Source organism: Sus scrofa, chromosome 6, assembly GCF_000003025.6.
Source record: "Sus scrofa isolate TJ Tabasco breed Duroc chromosome 6, Sscrofa11.1, whole genome shotgun sequence".
NCBI lineage: Eukaryota > Metazoa > Chordata > Mammalia > Artiodactyla > Suidae > Sus > Sus scrofa.
Window position 1 is genome coordinate 26,117,475 of NC_010448.4, and position 25,296 is coordinate 26,142,770.

Below are 25,296 nucleotides of genomic sequence, written 5' to 3' on the forward strand. Positions count from 1 at the left end.
CTGTGGTGTAGGTTGTAGACATGGCTCAGATCTGACATTGCTGTGGCTGTGGTCTAGGCCAGTATCAACAGCTCTTATTCGACCCCTAGCCTGGGAACCTCCATATGCCGCAGGTGCAGCCCTAAAAAGACAAAAAACAAAACAACAAATAAACAAACCAAAATATTATGAAGTAACATTTGTGAGGGGAAGCCACATTATTTTATCAGTTTTTTCTATTTTCTTTCTCTTTTTTCACATTGAGGTCCACCCCTGGTATATGGAAATGAGCAATGGTAAATAAACTGAGAAAAACTCTTCCTTCTGAGTAGATGAGCAAGAACAGGGAAAAGCGAGTCTAGAGAGCTGGAAAGTGTAAGGGAATCCTGAAGAGAAGACAGCTAGAGAAGGGCATTTCCTCGTTCTGTGTGCCTCAGAAACCTGAGCTGCACAAGTACAGAACAGACCTAGAGAAGCATAGCAGAGGCTTCGAGACCTGAACTAGAATGTGAGCCACGACTCATGTTTGGTGAGGTTTGTACAGGCACACGAATATCTGAATGGTGCATGTGTGGAAACAAGGAGCATAGCACAGACTTTGGAAACGGAGCAGATCTTAGAACTTCTGCTCACAAAAGGCAGTGCTTGTAATCCGAACCTAACCAAGCATGTTAAAGCCAGTGAAATAACATCACTCTTCTCCAGAGGATTGTAAACCTATCAGAGTCTCACACCATATTTCACCTGTCCACGGTAGAATCCAAAATAAATTTCATACGCGGAAGCAGAACGCTGACTAATTCTCAAGGTAGGCCGTGGTATACTGTGGTCCGTGGGTTAAATATGCCCCTTCCCTCTGTTTTGGTGTGGCGTACAAGGTCAGAAGAGAGTTTACATTTATAAGCAAAAGAAAACAGGAAAATTTGTAAAACGTAAAATGTTACGTACCTCATTTTGACTGTCCATACCTTAGGTTCTGTTAAAATACAGCCACTCCTGCTCATTTCTCTGTTGTCTATAGCAGCTTCCATGCTGTGATGTCAGATGAGTCACTGCAGCAGAGAATAGGGCTAAGCCACAAAACCTAAAACAAGTACTGAAAAAAAAAAATATGATGACTCCTGCTTAGGAAAAATGCAGTCCAAAAAGCAAATACCAATTATTGAGATGATCTAGATGTTGGAATTATAAACCAAAGTCTTTAGTGCAAATACTGTGACCATAGTCAATAAGGTAAGGATTAGTACTCTTGAAATGAATGAAGAGATACATGCTTCCCAAAGAGAAATACAAACTATAAAAACAAACCCAAATGAAAACTTGAGAACTGAAGATACATCTGAAAAACAACAATCAGATGGTCTCTGTAGCAAAATGGAGATAACAGTGAACTTAAAATTATCTGCTGTGGTGCAGTGGGTTAAGAATCCTACTGCAGGAGTTCCCGTTGTGGCTCAGTGGTTAACCAATCTGACTAGGAACCATGAAATTGTAGGTTCGATCCTTGGCCTTGCTCAGTGAGTTAAGGATCTGGCGTTGCCGTGAGCTGTGGTGTAGGTTGCAGACGTGGCTTGGATCCTGCATTGCTGTGGCTGTGATGTAGGCTGGCGGCTACAGCTCCAATTAGACCCCTAGCCTGGGAACCTCCATATGCTTCGGGAGTGGCCCCAGAAAAGGTAAAAAGACCAAAAAAAAAAAAAAAAAAAGAATCCTACTGCAGAGGCTCGGGTCACTGCAAAGGCACAGGTTTTGATCTCTGGCCCTGCACAGTGGGTTAAAGAATCTGGCATTGCCAAAGCTGCAGCATAGGTCACAGCTGTGGCTTGGATTCAATCCCTGGCCCAGGAACTTCCATATTCTGCAGGTGACCCATAGCAAATAAATAAATAATAAATAAATGTAATTATCCAAAATGAAGAACACAGAGGGGAAGATTGAAAAAGGGGTGTGGGAAGTTCCCGTTGTGGAGCAGTGGTTAACGAATCCGACTAGGAACCATCAGGTTGCGGGTTCGGTCCCTGCCCTTGATCAGTGGGTTAATGATCCGGCGTTGCCGTGAGCTGTGGTGTAGGTTGCAGACGCGGCTCGGATCCCGCGTTGCTGTGGCTCTGGCGTAGGCCGGTGGCTACAGCTCCGATTCGACCCCTAGCCTGGGAACCTCCATATGCCGTGGGAGTGGCCCAAGAAATAGCAAAAAGACAAAAAAAGAAAAAAAAAAAAAGAAAAAAGGGTGTGTGGGGGCGGGGGGAGGGGAGGAGAACAGAGCCTTAGAAACCTATGAGAAAATATAAGAAGGTCTAACTCTTATGTCACTGGTATCCCAGAGGAAAGGAGAAAGAGATTGAGTTTTAAAAAAAAATGTTTTTACGAAATAATGGCTAAAAGTATCCCCAATGTGGTGAAAAACATAAATTTACGGATTCAAGAAGCTCAGGAAACTTTCAACAGAATAAACTCAAAATTATGGTCAAACATATCATAGTAAAACTCAGGAAAGCCAGAAATAAAAGAAAGGGGTTATTGATACAAAATAGTTATTAAGAAGTTCCCATCATGGCTCAGTGGTAACAAACGCCACTAGTATCCATGGAGACGCGGGTTTGATCCCTGGCCTTGCTCAGTGGGTTAAGGATCTAGCATTGCTGTGACTGTGGTGCAGGCTGGCAGCTACAGCTCTGATTTGACCCCTAGACTGGGAACTTCTATATGTCGCAGAGACGGCACTAAAAAGACAAAAAGAAACTAGTTCCTGAAACCTCAGTAGAGACTACATTAAAAGAAATCAGTCACAGAAAGAGAAATCTGAAAGAAACATAGAACATTCTGGCTCTAAAAAACTGTAAATACTTTGGCATGTTGAATATTGCCTTGAACATGATCTCTTTATCGCAGACAAATGAAGGCCAGGAAGACTGCATGATTGTGCCAAAGTAACTCTCAGGCAAGTCCAGTCCAAAAAATAAACTGAAACCATAAGGAAAGATGAAAGAGTGAGTAAAGAAAAGGAGGAAGGGAGGAAGGATAAAAAGGAAGAAAAGGAGAAAAAAAATAATAACTGTATTGATGACAGATCTTAACACAACATTCTTATTACCATAGGTTTTCCCTTGGAGGGAGAAGGGGAAAATGATCATTTTTTAATGAATGAAGTGTTTTTGGAGAAGGCAGTGCTTATTGGAGCTTCTCAGTCAGGGTTTCGGGACATCCAGCTTTCCATTAGGCAGTGGTAGGGATCACAGAGACGGAGCAGATGCTTGAAAGTGAATGTCAAAACGAGCCAATGAGGTATTTCTCTTACTGGGAGATTTCTCCTGAAGTCATGGTTAACAGGAAGTGGGAGGGGGTAGTGTATCTTTTACACAAGGACAATAACCACTGGAAATTTTAATCACAAAAGTTTCTGTGCCAAGAAAATCAGAGGGATTGTTGATATTATGTACCCAGAAAAAGAAAAGTGAGACAATAGATTCTTGGCTAAACTCACAAATGCTTTGGCAGAATATGGACTAAGCTTCTCCTTGTCTTCCTCTTCCTCCTATTCTTTCACCTCCTCTTTCTTCTCCTTCCCCTCCTCGTCCTTGCCCTTCTTCCCTGCATTTCTCTCTCAAACACACACACACACACACACACCCTTACTGAGGGTCCAAGGGGTGGGCTTTCATCTTTATACCTACCAACCTTGGGAACTCTGACAGTGCAAAGATGTCTGAAAAAGAATCCACATATCACGAGGATCTACCAAGTCTTCTTGAAGACATATTAAAGAAGCTCCTAAAACAACTTTGTAAGACCTAAGGCATAAGATAATGAAACAAAGAGAGAGCAGAAATCCTCTTTGGAGGAAGAACTCTGAGATGCACAGATTCTCTCTGACACACCGAGAGGTGAAATCTTGTCAAGGTCTCTGGCTATATGTCAGGATAAAAAGACTCAGCTGACTCCTAGTTAAGACCCAGAGTAATTCATCTAAATTTTGTGGGAAAGGCGAGCAAAGAAAGCTGAAAGAGCACTGTCCCTTGTTGATGGGACTAACCCCTAAGCGTAGTGAGGAAAGGGACTCCTCAGCCACGTGAAAAACCATGAGTGCGGCAAAGTGGGCATCCCCACCCACCAGAGTGGAAACTTGCACCTGAGTTGTCTGGTGGCCCTCACCACCCTGAGCACGGACAGCCAGCGCAGCGTGACTAGGAGCTTGAGGACGTCTTTAAATTCACCCAAATCCAATGCTCCAAGAGTCTCAGGATGCTTCCAGGACCACTGCTGGGACCTGGGATCCTTGAGATCTCCGAGATTTGTTTTTGAGCACGAGTGGTACAAACTCCCCTTTGTAGCTGTTATAAACCATAGATGTGTCCTGGATGCTGCTGTGATCCAGGAAAGTAAGGATCTTGTCTATGCCGTCATTCCTTACAAAGAATAGCTAAAACAGCATGCCATGTGGAATGCCAAGGTGTTTTGAACAAGACTAGCATTTCAGAAAAATTTCTACAACTTCTGTTGTTTTCCAAGCCTAAGTGGATCTGGTCTAAACTTTCTGCATCTGACATTTTCCTTTGTTCTGTTTTTTTTTGTTTTTGTTTTTTTTTTGGTCTCCAGACTTAATAATATATATATTATTATCCAGACTTAATTGTATACATATATATGTGTGTGTGTGTGTATGTATATATATATATATATATATAGAGAGAGAGAGAGAGAACATTGTTTTTTTTTGTTTTTTTTTGTTTTTTTTACCAGAAAGAGGAATATAAATTATTTTTTTTTTATTTTCCCACTGTACAGCAAGGGGGTCAGGTATACATTACAATTACAGTTTTTCCCCCACCCTTTCTTCTGTTGCAACATGAGTATCTAGACATAGTTCTCAATGCTATTCAGCAGGGGTTTTTTTTAAAAATGAAATGGATGGCTGACATGGAAAGGAAAGACCTCAGGGGATTTCTTGCACAGGATGATAGTAGCCTAAGGATTGTTTTGAAAACTCTTATTTTTCTGGCCCTTTGGGACACAAATTGGGTAAGGGAGAGATGATATAAAACTGATTAAAATTTGGCATGAAAAAAAGTTGCTAGCAGATGGACACACTTGGCTAAAAAGATGTGTGTCTCTGATTTTTTTTCAGGTCTCTAATTTCATTTCACCTTATTCATTATTATTGTTGTTATTAATAGTAGTCGCAGTAGCAGTAGTATTGCAGAGAGCTGAGCTGGAAGGACTTGCCTTGAGTAATCGTGCCAAGAACATAACAGAGGTGCCTTCCGGTGAAAAGATCCTATGTAATTGTTCTATTGACAGTGTTTTAAGAGATGTGACTCTGAAGAATAAACAAATCTACAAATTATCAGGCATGATTGCTTGCCGACTAGATGTTAATTCATTCTAAATGGGATGGTGAGCTGTGAAGACGCACAGTGCCGTGTCCCCGGTGTTGTGCTCGGTATCCATTGTGGAGGATCTAACCCCATGTCCTAGGAGGAAAGATCCTTTCTGCCCAGGGCAGCAGCACTTGGGAGAGAAGTGCCCTGGCTGATAGCATAAGAAAGGGGAAGGGGTGATTCTAGGGAACCAGCTGGTGAGTGCGCAGCATTTCCATAGGCTGCAAGACAGGTGATGGGTGGAGGGGAAGCAGGAATTCTAAGTCCCAACTCATAAAAATATGAGCATCAGCAGTCCTTTTTGTAAAATAAATGAGGTGCCAGGGCTCACATCTTGATAAATTATGAAATGCCTCTCTCTCTCTTCCTCTCTTCATCCACCCCTTTCCTATGCTTCATTTCCATTAACTTGTAAACTTGTTTCTGCCAAAGAAATCAGTAGAGATGGTAATGCTAATTTATTTAAGGCCATTCCAGTGAACATTATCTGTAAGCTCTTGGAGTGTTGGTGAGGTGAACGGGTATGCACAGCTCAAGTAACTTTCAAGAGCCTGGTGAGCATCACCAGCCAGAATATTTCAGAGACTTAGCTTAATTCATAGCAACAGATTTATTTTTTTCTTCATTAATAAGTGGAGTTGCAAATTCTTGACTTCTTTCCTTTCAGTTTAAACCAATTTACTGAATATTAATTTACTACTACTCTGTGCCAGATAATAGTTGCTGCTATAAGAGAAGCAAACAAGGCAGGGTATGCTCTAAAAAAACATAGTCTAAGGTAAAAGACAGACATACAAAGACATTCTCATGCAAAGTGAGAAACGTAGTAGTAGGAGAATGTATGCATACAGAAAAGAGAAAAATTAGCTATATATAGTGATGGAATTACTCAGGAAATGCTATTTTAAATGCTTAAAATTTGAGCTCATTTTTGAAGAAGAGAATAAAATTTGTTTGCATTTTGAACAAAGGGGAAGCAGCAGCATCACATTTGCAAGGCATGAAAGTGGGAGATGTCTGGTGTGTTATAAAAAACCAAAGTAGTTTGGTATTGGTAGAGCATAAATTTGTGTATAAGCAAGTAATGAAGTCAGCTCTGCAGAAAGCCAGCCGCCAGCAAGATCTTCTCCAGAAAGAGAAAAAACTGCAGTTTGCTGAACTCCGTCTGCAGCCAACAGGAAGGACAGGAACTTAAGTTTCATCTCTGAGATGGGTGAAGACATTGTCAAATTCCAGAACTTCTGTTGTTTTCCCATGCATGTTGATTCCTGCATGTTTCCTTGAAACAATCATTCCTGACACCTTTAAAAGAATATGTCTCATGGGGGTTCCCTGGTGGCTCAATGGGTTAAGGGTCCAGCATTATCATTCCAGCAGCTTGGATCACTGCTGTGGGGTGGGTTCAGTCCCTGACCTGGGAACGTCCACATGCTGTGGGCTTATCAACACAAACAAACAAAAAAGAATATGTGTCTTTGAGGGTTTTTTTCCTAAGAGAAGTAAGAAATAAGGAACTACGGAGATCCTACACAGGCTGAGATACAGGTCTTCCTAGGGGAGAATGGCTCAAAAATGATATGCAATTAGACTATATTGGTGAAACCTCATCAGATGGATGTTGTGTGGGAAACATCCATTTGGATCTGAAAAAGGGCCCAGGGATGTGGGACTGAAGGGTTACTAGGGAGGAGTATTTTTCCTCACATATAAATCAAGTCAAAGCATGCCTCTTTCCATTTGTAGCAGTCTCCTGCCCCCAGGAGTGAGCATGAAGCTGGATCCAACACTCCATCCATCCTGAGGTCTAGAGGCATTAATGGGTATGTGATTCTCTGCTCTTGGCGATAAACAGTCCTGACTTGGGAATCTTATCTTAGAATGGCATGGGTCTATTCATCTTGATAGCCAGGAGAACGAGCCATTTGGAAAGCCAAGTGAAAATGTACAAGTTATTTTTTGAAAGCAAAATGAATCTATCAGGAAAAAAAAAATGGAGCACAACACAAAAGCATGCACAGAATCATTAGATCTTGGGGATAGAATGCAGCAGAGAGATCAGACTCTAAAGGCTGCCCAAGAAACTGAATCCTCCCCAGTATCTCTTTCATGATTGGAGGCAATAGGGTATGGTGGGTACCCATAGAGGAGAGAGAACTGGATGCTTTATCTGCAAAACAGGGTGATAGTGTTATCTATCACATGGGGATCTATTTACTAAAAGCATTTTCCTTCCTAAATATCTGACATCCAGTAACTTCTCCATATGCATGCTCTCTGAGTAACAGCTGAGGAATGTAAGGTGACTAACGGGTTCCTTGTGGGGGTCTGGGGAGTTATCAGATTCATGTAATTGGCCCCTCCTTATTCTCACAATGTTAGAATGAATCTTTGGATTTCAGCAAGAGGTGCTGGAGGGGTGGGATATTAGATATTTGTGGAATAATGACCTGTGCTAGGGAGGGTAGAAGGAAGTATGGAGACGATGATCTCTTCTTAACATCAGCATTGAAATGCAGGTGTATTACTAGCCTCACAGATGAGGAAACTAAATTTGATTGATTTGTCTCAGCCCCCATTGCTACTAACTAGCAAAGGAAAAATCAATGACCAGTGCTGTCTCATGTCAAAAATCATGCTCTTTTCAACAAATGGTGCTGGGACAACTGGATATCTGTTTCCCAAAGAGTCATATTGGATCCCTACTTTGCACCATACACATGAATCGACTCAAAATGGATCATAGACTTAAATGTAAGAGCTAAAGCTATAGAAATCTTAGAAACTATGCAGGTAATTCTTCATGGCCTTAAGAAAGGGAAAAGGGTGATTTTAGGGAACCCATGGTTAGGCCGTGGTTCCTTATGATCCTAAAAGTATAAAAGGAAAAAAGAGATAAATTGACATCAAAATTTTTTTCAAAAATTGCTACCATTAAATAAAAACACAGCTATGATGCAATAATAAAAGAAACAACCCATTGAAGAAAAGGGCAAAGACTTTGAATAGATATTTTTCCCAAAAGGTATATAAGTGATTAATAAGCACATGAAAAGATGTTCAGTATTCTTAGTCCTCAGGGCAGTGCAAATCAAAATTACAGTGGTCTCCTTATCCGTGGTTTCACTTTCTGTGGTTTCAGTTACTTGTGGTCCACCCTGGCCTGAAAAATATTAAATGGAAGCTTCTAGAAATAAACAATTCATAAATTTTAAATGCATGCCATTCTGAGTACTGTGATGAAATCTCTCACTATCCCACTCCTTCCCTTCCAGGAAGTGAATCATCTCTTTGTCCAGCATATCTGCCTAGTAGTCACTTAGTAGCTGGCTTGGTTATCAGATCAACTGTCAGGGTATTGCAGTGCTTGTGTTCAAGTAATTCTTATTTTACTTAATAATGGCTCCAAGCATAAAAGTAGTGATGCTGGCAGTTCAGATATGCCAAAGAGAAGATAAACTGTTTCCTTTAAGTGAAAAGATGAAAGTTCTCAACTTAATAATGAAAAATATATATATACATACACACATATGGATGTGGGGAGAGAGTTTGCCGATATCCCTGGTAAGAAGGAATCTTCTATCCATAAAATTGTGAAGCAAGTAAAAGAACTTCATGCTAGTTTTTCTATAGCACCTCAAGCTGCAGAAGTTATGGCCGTAGTGCATGACCAATGTTTAGTTAAGTTGGAAAAGGCGTTAACTTTGTACAAGATATTTTGAGAGAGACCACATTTACATAACTTGTATTACAGTATATTGTTGTAATTCTATTTTATTAGTAATTTTTGATCATCTCTGTGCCTTATGTGTAAATTAAACTTTATCACAGGTAGGGATGTATATGAAAAAAAAAAAAAACCACAGTATTTGTAGGATTTAGTACTATCTGCAGTTTCAGGCATCCACTGGAGGTCTTGGAACTTAGCCCCAAGGATAAGGGGTATTACTGTTACTGTTACAATGAGATACCACTTCCTACACACTAGGATAGCTAAAACCAAAAGAACAGAAAATAACAAGTGTTGACAAGAATATAGAGAAGTTGGACCCTTATACAGTCCTAGTGGGAATGTAAAATGGTGGAGTCCCTTTTGGAAATAGTTTGAACATTCCTCAATATATTAAACAATAGAGTTTTCATATGACCCAACACTTCTACTCTTAAGACATACTCCTAAAAGAACACAGGACATATATCCACAAAAACACTTAACTCAAATGTATATAGCAGCATTATTCATAATAGCTAAAATGTGGAAACAACCCAAACATGCATCAACTGATATTTGGATAAATAAAATGTGATATACTCATATGCAGGACTATTATTTAACAACCAAAATAATGAAGTACTGATACATGTTACCATGTAAATGAACCTTGTACATGATATCCTCAGTAAAAGAATCAGTCGCAAAAGACCGTCTATTGTAGGATCCCATTTATCTATGTTGTCCAAAACAGGCTAATCAGTAGAGACAAAAGGTAACTTAGTGGTTGCCCAGAGCTGGAGATGGAGGTGTGAATGAGGAGCAGACTCTTAGCAGGTATAGCGTTTCTTTGCAGAGGATATAAATGTTTTAAAATTAAATTGTGGTTATTCACAGGGTTGCCCAATCCTGGGAATTTATGAAAGCATTAAATTGTATACTTCAAGTGGTTCATATGTGGCAAGTGAATTATATCTCAACAAAACCATTTAAAAGTATACAGAAAAAGTCAAACGGAAAAGCCAGGCTCCTTTGCTCTTGAACACTCGACTCCTGAAGTGAACCCTGGGTTCTAATCACAGTTCTACTCATGACCACTATGACTTTCGGCAGCTGATCTCTCTGGGAACCTCAGTATTTCCCATCTGTCAAGCAGAACTAGTAGTGTTCATCTCAGAGGACTGCCTTGAGGATTAAATGAGATGATGTATGTAAAATGCTTAGCAGCATGCCCAGTATACCAAAGTGCTTTGTCAGATGTTGCCTTTTCCCCCCCGCGTCTTCCATTTTGCAAAATGGATCCAGGCTTAGTCACTCCAGCCAATTTTCAAATGCCTTCCCCCCAGGCTCCCATTCAAGCAGCGGTCCCTGTATTCTGTGAATTTGTTTATGGTGCATGCTTGGTGTCAGCACCTGTGTGACACCGAGTGCAACCACAGAATAAAGTGGGAAGAGCATGGGCTTGTTCAAGATAGAAATAGGTTCAAAATCTGACTCCACCATGATAGCTTATCATCAGTCCCTTCAAGCTTCAGTTTTATTAATTGATCAATGATCAGTAGTATTTCCCTGGAGAAGCTGTCATGAGAATTAAATGCCATGAGCCATGATAATATGGAAAACACCAAGCACAGTGCTGGGCACTGAATAGAACCAAGAGAAGCTCCTTTCTCTTCCCAATGCTTCCTTGCTTTCAGCCTCAACAAAATAAAATGATCTAATAAGAGCAAAAATGCACTTGACATGAAGGTGAAAAAAACCTCCTTGGCTGATGGTTTTCTCTGCCAAAAAGATCTTACCCAGAACTTCCTAAATGACTCCAATTAAGAGGCATTTTTTGAAGGCATACACATGTACACTGGTTTTTTTCCCCTTTTTCTCCAGTGATCTGGCTAGATGGAAAGAAGTAGACAGACTACTTCAATTTCACACAGAGTTTTATGAAAAATTTAAACTCTAACCATTCCTGCTCCCCAAATTGGCATTTATTAAAGTTATGAGGAGAGTTTGCAAGCGGGAACTACATCAAAAATATGCACAGGGCTCTTGGAGAGTTACTTTCTGCAAGTGATGGTGTCTTACTGTCAGTCTTTGAAAGAAATATCAAAAAGGTAATGTGAGCTGAAGCTTAAGATTTCTCAATATGTCCATTTGAGTTACAAAGGATTTTTATGCTCCATTTCAGACATTATTTAAACATTGTTATTCCTGCAAACATGCCACACAGAGATAAGGTTTTGCTTCGAACCACATCGAAATGCAGATTGGTCTAGAAAGTCAGTTTCAAAGTGCCTTCTTGGAGGTAACTGTTTATTAAGCCTTGGAGGAATTTCAACTGCAAACCCTTAGTCGAAGGCAGGGGTGGGGGGACCAGTAAGATTTGTAATAGTCTCCTTAATCATGTGATTTGCACAACACTGGTACAGTTATAATCTAAATAAAGTTCCCGGTGCCATCAGGGCGTTATATTGTAGCTGCTTCATTTAATCTAATGGTCCACATTTAGGTAATTTTCATGCATTTTAATCTATTTAATGATCACCTTTCTCAGGTGATTTACAGCAGCTGGATGTCTGGGGCTCTGGTACCTAGGAGCCTGCACTATACATTAAACCAGGAGAAAATACTACTGGAAAATGTGTGTTTGTTTAGATCTGCCTGCATTAAACACCATGATAATATTTGCTGAGGATGCCCATCTGCCTCACAGGATTTTTTAATGCACATTTTATAGACACAGAAAGAAAAGAATTGGTCTAAATAACATTAAGTATCGTGAAATACGTGACCCTTTAGTAGAGAGATGGACACTTGCAGATCATTTCTCTAGATCAGGGTATCCCAAAATGTTCTCTGCAATATGATCAAATATAGTAGTTCCTTCACATTGTAGGAGATTTCAGGTTAACTTTACTCATTCATTCAAGGCACTGAGAAGTCCTGCAAAATGAGGATATATTTTGTTTGTGGTATAATCTAACATTTCTTAAACTAAGTTCATCACAGAAACTATCTCAACCTATATCCCTTTTTTACATTCTGCAGAATATATTTCAGGAAAGAGAACCTTAACCTATACCCAATATCAGTTTTCCTTTGGAAAAAATAAAACATAAATTTGGAGACAGGCTCATCTGGTATTCTGTCTAGCACTTGCCAACACTGAGTCCTCACAACATAAGTTATATCAGCTCTCAGAGCCTTGCTTTCTACCTCTAGAAAAGTGAGGATAATAACAGCTAATCTGAAGAATTACTGTGAGGTTTAAGTGAGAAATTATATGTGAAATTATCAGAGAAGTATCTGGCACATAGTAGGTTTAAATCCATGTCATCACCTTTCTTTTCTCCACTCTATTTTTTAATATCGTTTTTAAGAATCTGGAAACACAACCATAAATCAGATGGTTCCTGCTTAGTAGAATCTTAGATGTTTCTAAGGGAAAATGCTCTTTGTTTCAGATGACCTTTTGAACAGACATTTTGGGAAACCAGTATTGGAAATCTCACCTTCAGTGAGCACTGACCATATTTCACATGTTGTTCTTTCCTGTGGCTTGTTTAACAATCATAGAAATCCCATGAAATGAACATTTCAAATAAGAGAACAGTCTGCTGGAGATAACTGACTGTCTAAAATCACTCAGACAGTGCTGGAGAAGGGAGAAATAAACTCAGTATTACTTCATTTTTAAAAAACTTATTAATAACCACTAAGTTTTTACCTATTTCATGAGGGCCTTGAAGAAAGAAAAGGAGGGGAAAAAGGAAAATAGATAGAAAGATAATTAAAAAGCAGAATTCGTAGAGCCAGAATATGAATGAGACGTGGGACAGTTGGGCCAGGTTTGACAGCCAAAGAGGCTCTCAGGTGACTCTGTTGTGTCATTGTTTGGTAGAATTCTACAAAATACTGTGAATTTGTCAGAGCCTGGCAAATGTCATGCCTCGTTAGGCAATGTCAAGGTCAAAGGGATTAATATAGATTAAAATACTATTCTATTTTACCAAGATTTTGTCTATCAAGTGTATGCAAGAAACGGTAGAAATTCCCATAGACTCCCATCTCAGTGCCTTCAAATGATCCTACCATTTCTCTAGGAGTTTGTGGGCAACAATTTAGACCTCTGTGAAACACCATCAGCAAAGGTGAGAGGGTTACAAGAGCGTAATTCACTTCAAAGGTATTCAGGTTGATGATGAGGAAATCACATTTTGGTGACCAAAAATTGAAATGGAGAATGATTTCAAATAGATAAAAGAAAAGCTTTTGAGGACCTTGCATTGAAATATTTTCAAAAAGTGATGAAATAGTTATCTTTGACTATTTAGAGTGATGTCATGTTAAATAGGCAGGAAATTCATACTTTTGAACATCTTTATCCATAACTGTAATGGTTAGGAAATGGGAAAGTTGCTTTATATAATTACTACTGTGTTTATCTTATTTATTTAGTCAATTAACATATATTCATTCGGTTACATCTATCATGTATTTACTAATGCCCGGAATTGGGAGGTATAAAGACGACAGGCTTGGACTTCTGTGTGGAGCCCACTGAGAGCAGGAGATACAAAAGTGATAGATACTAACTCAGTGAAAGGAACTCCAAGAGAGGACCCTTTGCCTTGGGAGCCACGGAGTAAAAGGGCTAATTTTTATGAAGGAAGATGATTTGGATTAAAATAAAATTTCCAAAAGGATGTGATATTCAAGCTAAGTGTTGAGGAAGAGTAGGATTTTGCCTGGGAGATGGTGGCCAAAGAGAATCCAAAGCAGAGGGAGCTTTGGGCAAAGCTGAGAAGGTATAAGGAAAGTTGATGTGCTCCTTGAAGCACAGCCAGCTTGGAATGCTCAGAGCCAGCCATGTTCCCAGCAGGGCCATCATGTGAGCTGAAACTGATGGGTAAGGAGGGACTTGGTCCTCACTGGCTTAAGATGTTATCCATGGGGAACAGAAGCCATGACTTCAGCAAGAAAAGAGTGAATGCCCATCCCATATAAGCCCACCTCAGCATCCATGTGGTTAGGTAAAATCATCTCATGAGTTATAAAGCCATCACAGACTGGTCAGAAAGGGTCACTCAGGCACCTGGACAGACATGCAGCCATCCTCCCTGAAAACCCACTCTGTGGGAAGAATGATTTAATCTTTCAGTAAGAGACAAAATCCACCATCTAAAGACTTTGCATGACATCTCAGATCCTTTAGTAGAGTTTTGAATGACATTGCACAAAGTAGCATAGCTTCGGCAAACCTTGAGTTCTACATACTGTACAGGGTATATCTTGTATTGTCAGAAGTTCAAGATTAAAGATGCATCGAAGATAATTTAATTTGATCTTTTAGCTGATGCTTGAAGCGCTGCTATAAAAATTCCTGTCAAAGGTTTCTCAGTCTCTGATTATTTAGAGTGACAGGAAACTCACTCTCTGCCCAAATAAAAGTACTAATCATGGATTTCCCATTGTGTTGCAGTGGGTTAAGAATCTGACTGCAGCAGCTCAGGTCACTGAGCAGGTTCTATCCCTGGGCCCGGCGCAGTGGGTTAAAGGATCCATTGTTCTACAGCTGCAGCTTGGATTCAGTCCTTGGTCTGGGAACTTCCATATACCAGGGGTGTGGCCTTAATTAAATAACTTTTTAAAAAGCACTAATCAAACCAGTGGAACAACTAGATATTATCCTACTAAGTGAAGTAAGTCAGAAAGAGAAAGAAAATACCGTATGATATCACTTACATGTGCAATCTAAAATAGCACATAAATGAACCTATCTAGAAAACAGAAACAGACTCACAGACATAGAGAACAGACTTGTGGTTGCCAAGGGGGAGGAGGAGGGAGTAGGATGGACTGGGAGTGTCGGGTTAGTAGATGCAAACTCTTACATTTAGAATGGATAAGCAATGAGGTCCTGCTGTACAGCAGAGAACTATATCCAGTCTCATGGATAGACCTTGATGAAAAATAATATATATATATATATATAGTCTTATGTATATATGAATAATATGTATATTCTTATGTATTTGAATAATATAAAAAATATATATTCTTATATGTATGAAAGACTGGGTCACTTTGCTGCTCCAGCAGAAATTGCTGTACAGCAGGAACATTGTAAATCAACTCTCCTTTAATAATAATTTTAAAAAAATCAGGACACAGGAGGGACTGGACACAGCAGTGGGCAGGTGTGTTCCAGCGGGTAAGTGACCACTGCACTTGGAGCAGGGAAACTTGCAAAGACCTTAGTTTAATGGAGGAGGGAGGTGTGTCTACACAGTGGTAGTCACATTCTGAGCAGAATCCACACCACTGGGATTCAGGTACAAAAGCTGGAAAGTGAAGGAGTTCCCTCATGGCTCAGCAGGTTAAGGATCTGCCCTTGTCACTATTTTGGCTCTGGTTACAGCTGTGGCACATGTTCGATCCCTGGCCTAGGAACTAGTGCATGCCCCAAGTACAGCCCCCCCACCTCCACCTCACCCTCCCAAAAAAAGAGAGAGAAAGAAAGGAAAACCTCAAAAGTGAAGGAGTGGGACTAAGTGTTAGGACTAGGGGACTGGTTGAATCAAAATATCAGAAGCACCAGGTGACGGTGGGGACGGTGACAGCAGATGGACTTCGGGCAGAGATTGCAAGTACAGGACTGGTGAAGGAGCGATCTCAGGAAACAAACCATGGGGTGGAAGATTGATCAGAGCCTGGTTTTATTGACAAGGTCTGCAGAGCCTGGTTGAATCAGAGACGGGAAGTAGTATTTGGGACCAGGTAGAGCTTCACTCACAATTCAGCGTTTGCTGAGTGGCTCCTTGTGCAGTGCAGTGGGTTAGGTGCTACAGGTACAACAGTGAGCAAGGCAAACAGCCTCCCCCTGCAGGGAGCTGATGGTGCTCCTTATCTACCAACATGTGGCTTTGGCTTGACTTTAAACTCCGTAGTGAATTCTTTCAGGATGGAGCCTCTCTAATTTTCCTTGCTGCTGTTGTAGTTTTGTACATGTTGAATATGTTGGACAGAAATAAGCCTCCTGATAATGTGGAGACAGTGCATGTTGGCAGAGTGTGTGTGTTGGGGGTGGGGGGTAGGCTTACGTGTGCCGCAAGTAATGTAGGGGGCAAAGAACATCCCCAAACTGATCTTTTTAGGAAATTGCAGAATGCAAAACAAAGGACAGATTTTCAAACTGGATTTCCTCTCTGGGAGAACATCCTGAGACGTCGCTATTAGTCATAGATACATAATTTAAGGGTTCAAAAGAAGTGTCAGAAAACAATTTTCATGCCAATTTTTCAAACTCAAAATGGAGGGATGAAAAATATAGGAGGCGCTGAGGTCGTGAACATGCATATTTTTCAGGCTTAATGTCCCGGTGTAGCAATTATAAAAATCGGGTAATTGGGCAGTTACTTTGTCAAGACACATGACTGGTTAAATCAACTCGGCAGGTGAGGGTCCGGGAGCTTGGTTTTGAGCATAAACTCATTAAGTAAGATTTTTAAAGGCCTATTTAATACAAAAAAGTCAGATTCTTGTCTTGTGCTTATAGGACAATTTCATGAAAGAAAACTCTAGAGGAAACCAAGATTGAAGCAAATCAACATATATTCTCTCTGTCTGTTGCTCTGTCTCAACATATAAACACACACACTCAACACACAAACAGACACTATCAGAACTATTTCAACTCTCTACCGTAACTGGTCATTAAACATCAAGATCCATGATGAGACACCAAGTAATAATGTACTTGAGAAAGACGGAAACTAAAGGGTAAGGAATATCCAACCTTAAGTCTCTGCCTGCATAACTAGGGAGTACTTCAGACTCAGCACCTCTCCGACTTAACTCATGTTCTCCCTTTGGGACTCTCATCACTTCCTGTTTTCCCAAACTTGGTAAACGGCAGTAACATCCACTCATATGTGCAGATCAGAGACCTTTAAAGGCATCCTCCTTTATACCATTTTCCTTTCTCCCCTCTTTTCAAATCAATGTCTTTATTCTACACAGTCCAGTTCTAGGTGGTTTTCCAAATTGAGCCACCTTTCCCTCTCTGCTGCCACCACCCCTGTCCAAGGTACTATTATCACTCAGCTAGACTGTCCTACCAACCATCAGGTACCACACATTCCTCTTGTTCCTATGTGAATCCATATCCTCTGACTATAGCTGCCCCGTGAAGCTTTTAAAATGTAAATTTATTCCTATCCCCCATCCTGCCCCATTGCTTGAAAACTGTTATTAGCTTCTCATCACTCTTAAGGAAGAAACTGCAAATTCTTTATGGACCTACATATCTCTTCATGATAAGACCCTGACTAATCTCTAGATTTATCTGTGCCTTTCTTCCTACCCACATTAGTATTCTTTCTACATTTATATCCTTCAATTTGCCTCAGTCCTTCTGCCTTCAAGGCCTTCCCAAATGTCTTTCCTATGACTTGGGGCTCTCCTATTCATTTGTTAAAACTCAAAGTGATTTCTGTATCACTTAGAACTCAAAGGCATGTCTGCAGGAAGTTTTTCCAGACCCTCTCGACTAAATCAGACCCCTGTAGTCTATTTGATATTACTTTCATCGTTGTTGTTGAAATTGGTTGTTACTATCTACCCTGTTGGAATGATGCATTCCATTCATTCAAGAAAAGATGTGTTTTATTAACCAATGTATCCTCAGAGCCTGAAGCAGCATCTCAAACTGAGTCCTAACAAAGCATTGGTAAAATGAATCAACTCCTTGGGGATCTTTGGTTTCCTAGAACCACAGTGGGTTGTACTGATAAATCAGATGGACCCATTGTTTATCTACGGTTCTGAGCCTGACTCTGCACCATCAACTTCCCAAGTATAGATGGAGGAAAGGAAACTGAAGGTTCTGGCTAACTATAACTGTAACTAAATAAATGACTCCTGGGTGTAGTTGCTAAAGAAGTGATTTTTATATGGGGCTTTGTGAAGAAAAGTAGACCATCCAGTATAAGAACCACAGCGCTTAACTTCCACTCTGCACTGTGTAGGCTATTCGTGAAATATTCCAGTCAGGCCTGGAACTTTACATATTTGAACAGTCTGGAGGTGAGAGAAGAAGATGCTCGGGAGGGCTGGTAACCATGGTAACCAGGAGGTATTGTTGCAGTTGTTGGGGAAGTACTCGGGAACTCTGTTCAGAAATCTGAAGAATTCTCATGTTTGTAATGGAAATGTCCTATGAAAATGGCCTATGTGGCCTAAAAGAGAAAGAGAGACAGGGGTTCTTGGGTGAATTTTGGATGGAGCCAGATGGTGATTCTCTATATGGAGAACAGTTTTGATTAAACATCCTCAACTGTGATGTAGACCCAGCCCCAAACTTAAAGAGCATTCTCAGGAGGTGGAATGAGCAAACCCAGAAAATTGTGAGACGGCTGCCACTTGATCTAGTCAGATATAGACTGGCTGGCCATATGGTCCTGACAGTCAAAGCTTGTTGGGGATTGGCGTGTGACAATACCAGCTTCCTGTTTAATTGGCATTTATCTGATAAGACTTTCTGTGCCTGAAGTTGTGCTGGGCTTGTTCACAAATGCCAACTCGTTGGTGCCAACCACAGCTCCATAAGGTAGACACATTCTTTTGCAACCCTATTTTGTAGGGAATGGAAGAGTGAGACTTAGCAAAGTAAGGAGACCTCTCCAAAACGGAATAGTGGGTAAGTGAAACTTTGCAGGCTCTACTTCTCCCTTTTGAAAAAAATTTCGGGAGTTCCCGTCATGGCTCAGCAGGATACAAACCCAATTGAAATCCATGAGGAGGCAGGTTCAATCCCTGGCCTCGCTGAGTGGGTTAAGGATCCAGCTTTGCTGAGAGCTGTGGTGCAGGTCACAGATGCAGCTCAGATCCCATGTTGCTGTGGCTGTGGAGTAAGCCAGGAGCTGCAGCTCTGATTTGACCCCTAGCCTGGGAACTTCCATTTCTTGTTAGGGTGCAGCCCTAACAAGAAAAAAAGAAAAAACATTCACAGTCCTATGCTGAAGTGTTTCAAAATGACACTTAAAGACCCTTCCAGGGCTCATGTGCTCTAATTCCACAATACTGGGCTTGACACCAAACATAGCCAGCATACTTAGAAACCTACCACAAGGAAAATCTCTGGTCACGACTGGACAGTAAGACTGAGGTGTTCAAACTGGGTCATTTCTAATGACCAGATGTAGCCGAGATTGCAGAGAATGAAACTGAGAAGTAATTGTGGCAGAATATTTGTGATGGAAGGCAGGTTGGCTATCTCCTTTAATATTTTATTCATGTTTCAAAGGGGTAAAAGTACCAGTCTTGGCAACTAGGGAGGTTATAACTTAAGTCATTGAAGGGGAAACCTGGAAAAATCAAATCAAAACTTCATTATGCTCATAATTAGGCTAAAAATAAGAGCATAGAGCAGCTGAGGGAAAACATGAGCTGTGGATATTGGATTTCCAGTAGATGAAGTTGAAGAGGAATGGATATGTGAAGTCATATTATTGTAGGTGAAGACAGGAAAGAAATGGATGGAATTAATAACAGTGCATCTAGAAAAGTAAGGGAGCTCTGCACTGATAAATAGAAGGAGAAGGAGAAGAAAATAAATAAAGCAAAGGATAAATAGTCAATAATGTGAGATACTAAAATCATAAGCTGCCACCAAAGATAATAAAAATATGGGAATGGGTGTGTAAAGATAATAAAAGTATGGAATGGCTATGCAAAAAATTTAAAAAGCCAAGAACAATGTATAAGGCAAAAGTAGGGATAAGAATTGTCTTGAAACAATATAAGAAATCTCAGATTAATTGGCGAGAGACAAAGAGTTCATAAAACCCTTATGAAAGTAGAGAGGAAATAGGGTGGCCCCAAAGGCATTGATGAGACACCAGGAGCAACCTGACAGCATGCCATAATAGAGAAAGAAGGGGTGTGTTATCCTCTAGGGATTTGTTTTGCTTCCTGTTGGATGCAGGCCAAGTGGTGTGGCAAGAATGGGGAGGCATATTGGAAAGAGCATAGATGGACTCAGGGATCAGACATTGGGCTTAGAATCTTGGCGTTACGATGTGGAGATGATGTGCCCTTTGTCACTTTTCCTAAACACCATAACCTCAGTGTTCCCTCTGTTGAGCAGAACTATTAGTTCTCAAAACTGGCATACTGTTGTGAGCATCAGATAGGAAAAACTCGTGTCAGTGGCCTACCCAAGGGCTCCCTGCTCAACAGCTCTTCCGATTGCAAAGTGGGGTGGTGCATGGAAAGAGCCATCACAAAAACGAGTTGGGAGGCAAGGGAGGAAATTCACCTTGACTGAACCCCTGCAGTGTCCTGGGTGTATCCACACGTCACCACTTTGACTCCTCACAATAACCTTCTGACAGTGACATTAATTTCCCCAAACTTCAGAAGCATTACTGGAGGTGCTGAAAGCTTGACTGAAATGTCTTAGGTCTCTCAGCCAGTGATTGGTCTGGACACCACCACACCCTAATTTCTGAACACAAAAGTCTTGTCTTTGCATTGGCATCCACCAATTAAAATATGTAAACCATTTCAACCTGTCTGGTTCAGATGCCTGAAAGCTGTGCCTTTACTCCTCCTATTTGGAATCCTGTGTTCTCTCCTTAATTTCGAAGAGCTTTGTTTGCACCTCCAGTCCACTGAGTGGGGAAAGGACCTTCAGATGTCTTAGGAGTCCATGAGTCTGAAAATTTACCCCAGCTGCAGGTTGTCAATCCCAGTAGCTATGCCAGGAGCAAAGGCATGAGAAAGACTTACAAAGACTCCGAAAGCCATAGGCTGCAAAAGACGAGAGCAAAGGATGAAAGAGAGAGAGAGAGATGCATGAGGGGGCCTCCTCTGCTCCATCTTTCTATCAGTTCAGCCAGCAGATCTTTTATTTAGTTAGAAAACTTCAGCCCCCAGTGAGTGTGGGCAGCCCTTGGAAATATATGCTCAGCAAGGGAGGTGTCAGGATGGATTCATGAGAGGTATTTCATGCCTAACAAATAACCCTGAATATTTCATATACATTAAAAAATTAGTAGACCAAACTGGAGTGGTGGCGTATAATTTACCTAGACTTGCGAGATGTTTTTGATACGGAGCAGGGCAGAAGATTTATCTGTGGGCACATTAAGCTGCACACTTGGAACAAAATGCATTGGCTCTGCATTTGTGCCCATCAGAGAGGGTAGCAGAAAAAGTGGTGTTGTGGTGAGGCAGTAAATATGGGTATAGCATAGAGAAATATTAGCTTCATTTTTCTTTATCTGCTGCAGAGCGCACAGGTGAGTTTCTGTTCTCTGAAGGACGAGATAGCATTGCCCTGTATGAATGAGTTTAAAAGGCATAAACAAGGGAGTCTGATGGCCTAATTTGGAGGGTCCAGCGGGAATCTGCCTCCTTGCAGATAATGAGATCATATTTGGAGTAGCTATGCCACCAAGTGAGAAAATGAATTTAACAGAAATATCATTGCTCTTTGCAACCAAAAGGAACATTGGTGAAATATGCTGAAAGGAGCACGAATTCATGGCCTGGGACCTTTTTTTTTATGTTTGGAAGAGCACTTAGTATGTGACCCTTATCCTGAGGATAAATATACTATGAGTTTATAGTAATTCAGACCTCTGAGTTATGTTTAGCTAAGGTTGAAAGAGTTTGAAAATTCAGCCTTGAGCTACATTTACTGGCAGAAGAATCAGTGTCTTGTATTTACTTTCTACCTTTCTAGGTTCTTAAACTTTCACAACTTGGCTCCAGTCTCTTTTTCTCAACCAAGGATGTGCCCATTGTTGGGGCTCCAAGGACACTGGTTTGCCCTCAACGCTAAACAATAACCGTATTTTGATCAGTGATGAAAGGAAGCACTTTTTTTCTTCTGCTAACAGAAAATCATGCAACTATGTGAATGTTTAACTTTTTTCTTCCTTTTGGCCCTTTGGCTTTTGTGCACATGGGTATGAGTTTCCTCAGAGACCTCATGTTGTTAGTGATGGATTCTGAGTTTTTGGACTTGCAGAACCCAGAGTCCTCTCTACAAATGAAGCCTCGTTAAAGTAGGCAGTGTTTACGGAGCAGCCCTAAACTGGAGGCAGCATGTGCTCCCAGCTCACTGAACGCTGGTCTCCCTGGAACCTTGTGGCTTTGCTCACTATAGGAAGTGGAATACGCAGAAAGCAGCTCAGTGTTCAGATGGTGGCGAGTAGAGGAATGAGAATGGGTGGGTCAGAGGGAGGAGTGGGATAGCAAGTGCTGATGACAGTCCCGCTGGTCTGTAACCTTTCCTCAGGGCATGCAGACACCCTGTGTTTCTGAGTTGCCCATCTTCCCATGGCTCTTTTGTAAGTTGCTTCATTTGAGTCACTCAACATATCTGCTGGCTCTCCATGTTTTTTAGATGAGCAAATGGAGTTTCAGCATTGTGGTGATTTCTCAGAGCGGAATTAGGATATGCATGCATGGTTAACTAGTCACAAGCCCCAAATTCTCAGGCTCAGGACCCTGAGAGATGTCCATCTCTAGGCAGAGTCATGATCTGTCAGAGAAGCTTGGGAACCTCCCCCTCCCTTCAAGACATCTGATTCTCTCTCTCTTGCCTGATAAGAACCCCAGATTCCTTTCATGGGTGTGGGAAATAAAATGAATGAGATGAATGAGCTGGAGACGTCAATTGTTATAAAACTATTAAAGAGAAATCTGTCTTAAGTTATCACCTGAGGGGCCAGTAAAAATTGGTCGCCATAGAGGTGGATTTTTAAATAAACGTGGAACAAAATTACAACTCAGATCCCTAAGGATGCTTCTAAATAATCTTTTAAAACAGGGGGTTACGCAAGGAGGTGACCTTCCTGCCTCACTGCCTGGAAGTTTTATCCCAAGACATCCTGTGTCAATCGAGGCTTAAAAAAATCTGCCTTCCCCCCAAGAACACACATGTCCCCTAGATCTTCTGTTTCCTTGTGCAAAACTTTGTGCTAATCTCGGGAAAGGGACAGGCAGTGCTTTCTTCAAAACTGGGGACTCACCTGAAATTTCCACCCTTGAAAATCCAGAATTGTTTGGAGACTCTTTTACTTCAGCAAATACCTGCACATTCAATCATCTCTCCACCCCTATCTCCAGCCTGCCACTCCCTTACTGAAACACCTGCCATGCTACCCTGCCTTTCATGGCACCTTATCCCATCTTCAGCACCACTTCCTGACTCTGCCTTGTGTTCTGCTAGACCCCACCATACCCCTGTGAGTAGAAACTTCCTCAGCCATCACCTCCTGGGTTGAGAGTTTCTAAACCCAGTGCCAGAGAGGTAGATTTTCATTTCTCTATTCCCTATACCTACCCTCCTGCCATCTCCTCCACACACAGATTTATAATTGCCTGTGACTGAGTCTGGGAGTCTGGGAGAGTCTCAAAGGCAGAGGCTGTAGCTAAAGCAGCCCTTCCTCCCATGCACAGAGAAGTGTTTGATCCACTGTCGGGAGGGGGTAAATGCTCACTGAATGAACAAATGAAAAGTGCATGAATGGGTGACTGGAAGGCTTTTTCTAGGAGGGCAGGCGGAAGTTGTTCCCTCCCCAAGGCACCTGTGAATATCTCCACTTCCCCTGGCTGCTCCTCACCCAGCTCTCACAGCTCAAACCTTCCAGCACATCCAGACCCCCTCCAGAGTGTTTCCTTTGTGAACAGGTTTCCATTATACCCTCACCTTACAGCTGCTTCGTCAGTGAGGCTCCATGTGTGGATTGTTTGGTGATGGGTGGGAAAGGGAACAGGCTTTGGGAAGATTCAAGGTAGAGTGGGGTGGCTCCGGTGGATGGAGAAACCCTTCCTCCCCAACTGAAGTTTCCATCTTCCTGAGCCAGGTGAAAGATGGGACGCGGTGGGATTTGATGATATCAGATAGGAGGTGTGGCTCGATGAGCTTCGTCTCCCAGGTGTGGGAGTAGAGCTGTGGGTTCCGGCTGACTGTGCCCAGAACGTGTGTGCCTCCTGAGGGGTGTGAGACAGCGCCATCTACCCATTTCAGCGGGGTACCTATTCTCGAGGATACCTTTTCTCAAAGTGAGTTGTTTAAGATTTACCTGAAATGTACACCCTCAGTGGCACTAAGAGGGAGCCATAAACATTAGCCCATCATCTGCCACTGTCTTCCTGGAGGTTGATATTTCACATCCCAGAGAGTGTACACCAGATGAAAACCACTTTCCAAAGCAGCCAGTCCAGGTGGGCAAAGATGAATACGATCCACTGCATGATTCTGTCTTCACTTGCCTAAGAACATTGTTTCTAGGCTTCAGGCAGGATAATTAGCCTGGAGACCACATTATATTAGGATGGGGCTTTTGTCAAAGGCTCTTTATGACCAGGATTCTACTAAGCTTCCTTACATGCTGTAATAGAGGAAACATCTCGCTTACAGTGGGCAAAATAGGGTTTAGGGTAATGCAATGCTTCTGTGGAGGCGGTAGTGGGTGGGGGTTGGTAGTGACTCCCTGGCCCTGACTCTTAGCTTATCTGGCAACCCACGCTCAGCCTCTCTCTCTGCATCATTTAAAAATCTCCACAATCAGCCAAAAGATTTATACTTCCCTATTACCTTAGCAGCTTCTTCCAAATAAATCTTTTTTTCTCAGCACAAGGAATGAATTTAAAGGAATATATTAAATTTAAAAAATGGGCTTGCAAAGCAAGATTCTACTCTGACCCTAATATCTCCCTCAGATTCCTTCCTGCACACGGATGTCCTTATCAAACACGATTCACCTTCTGTAGAAACAGGATGAGATTGAAGTCATGGCCAAAGGCAGGAACAGAAGTGTGGGCATTATCTGTGCAAATAACAAGCAAGTGGGTGGGATGGTGGCTGTGAGGAATTCTGGGTGCTGGGCTGCTAATTGCTGGTGTTTTCCAAGAGTAGAGGAATCTGGACAGATTATAATTTCTAATAAGCTGCATTGAGAAAGATATTCTGAAAACTGAATTTTATAAATTGAGGTTACTGGGGTTTTTGGGGGGGGGTTTTGCATCTTTTCCCATTAGAGGAAATAAAACAATCTTATTAATATGTCCACAGGCCAGTTCATCCCCTTGGCTCCATGAAATTTCACATATAGGCTCACTGGATATGTGAAAAACAGCTCTATGGGCTGTTTAAAATAAATACCTAAAAATAAATACCTAAATAAATACCTAAATGCCCACATTTGATGGGCA

The 25,296-nt window shown here is 41.4% G+C and overlaps 1 protein-coding gene across 1 annotated transcript in view; it reads left to right on the forward strand.

Moving 5' to 3' along the window:
* LOC106507571 overlaps positions 1 to 25,296 on the forward strand; it is a 292,237-nt gene that overhangs the window by 182,633 nt on the left and 84,308 nt on the right. The window contains exon 6 of the mRNA XM_021097535.1: positions 7,101 to 7,177. Within this exon, the coding sequence (XP_020953194.1) occupies positions 7,101 to 7,177 (77 nt within the window). The remainder of the gene's footprint in view (positions 1 to 7,100; positions 7,178 to 25,296) is intronic.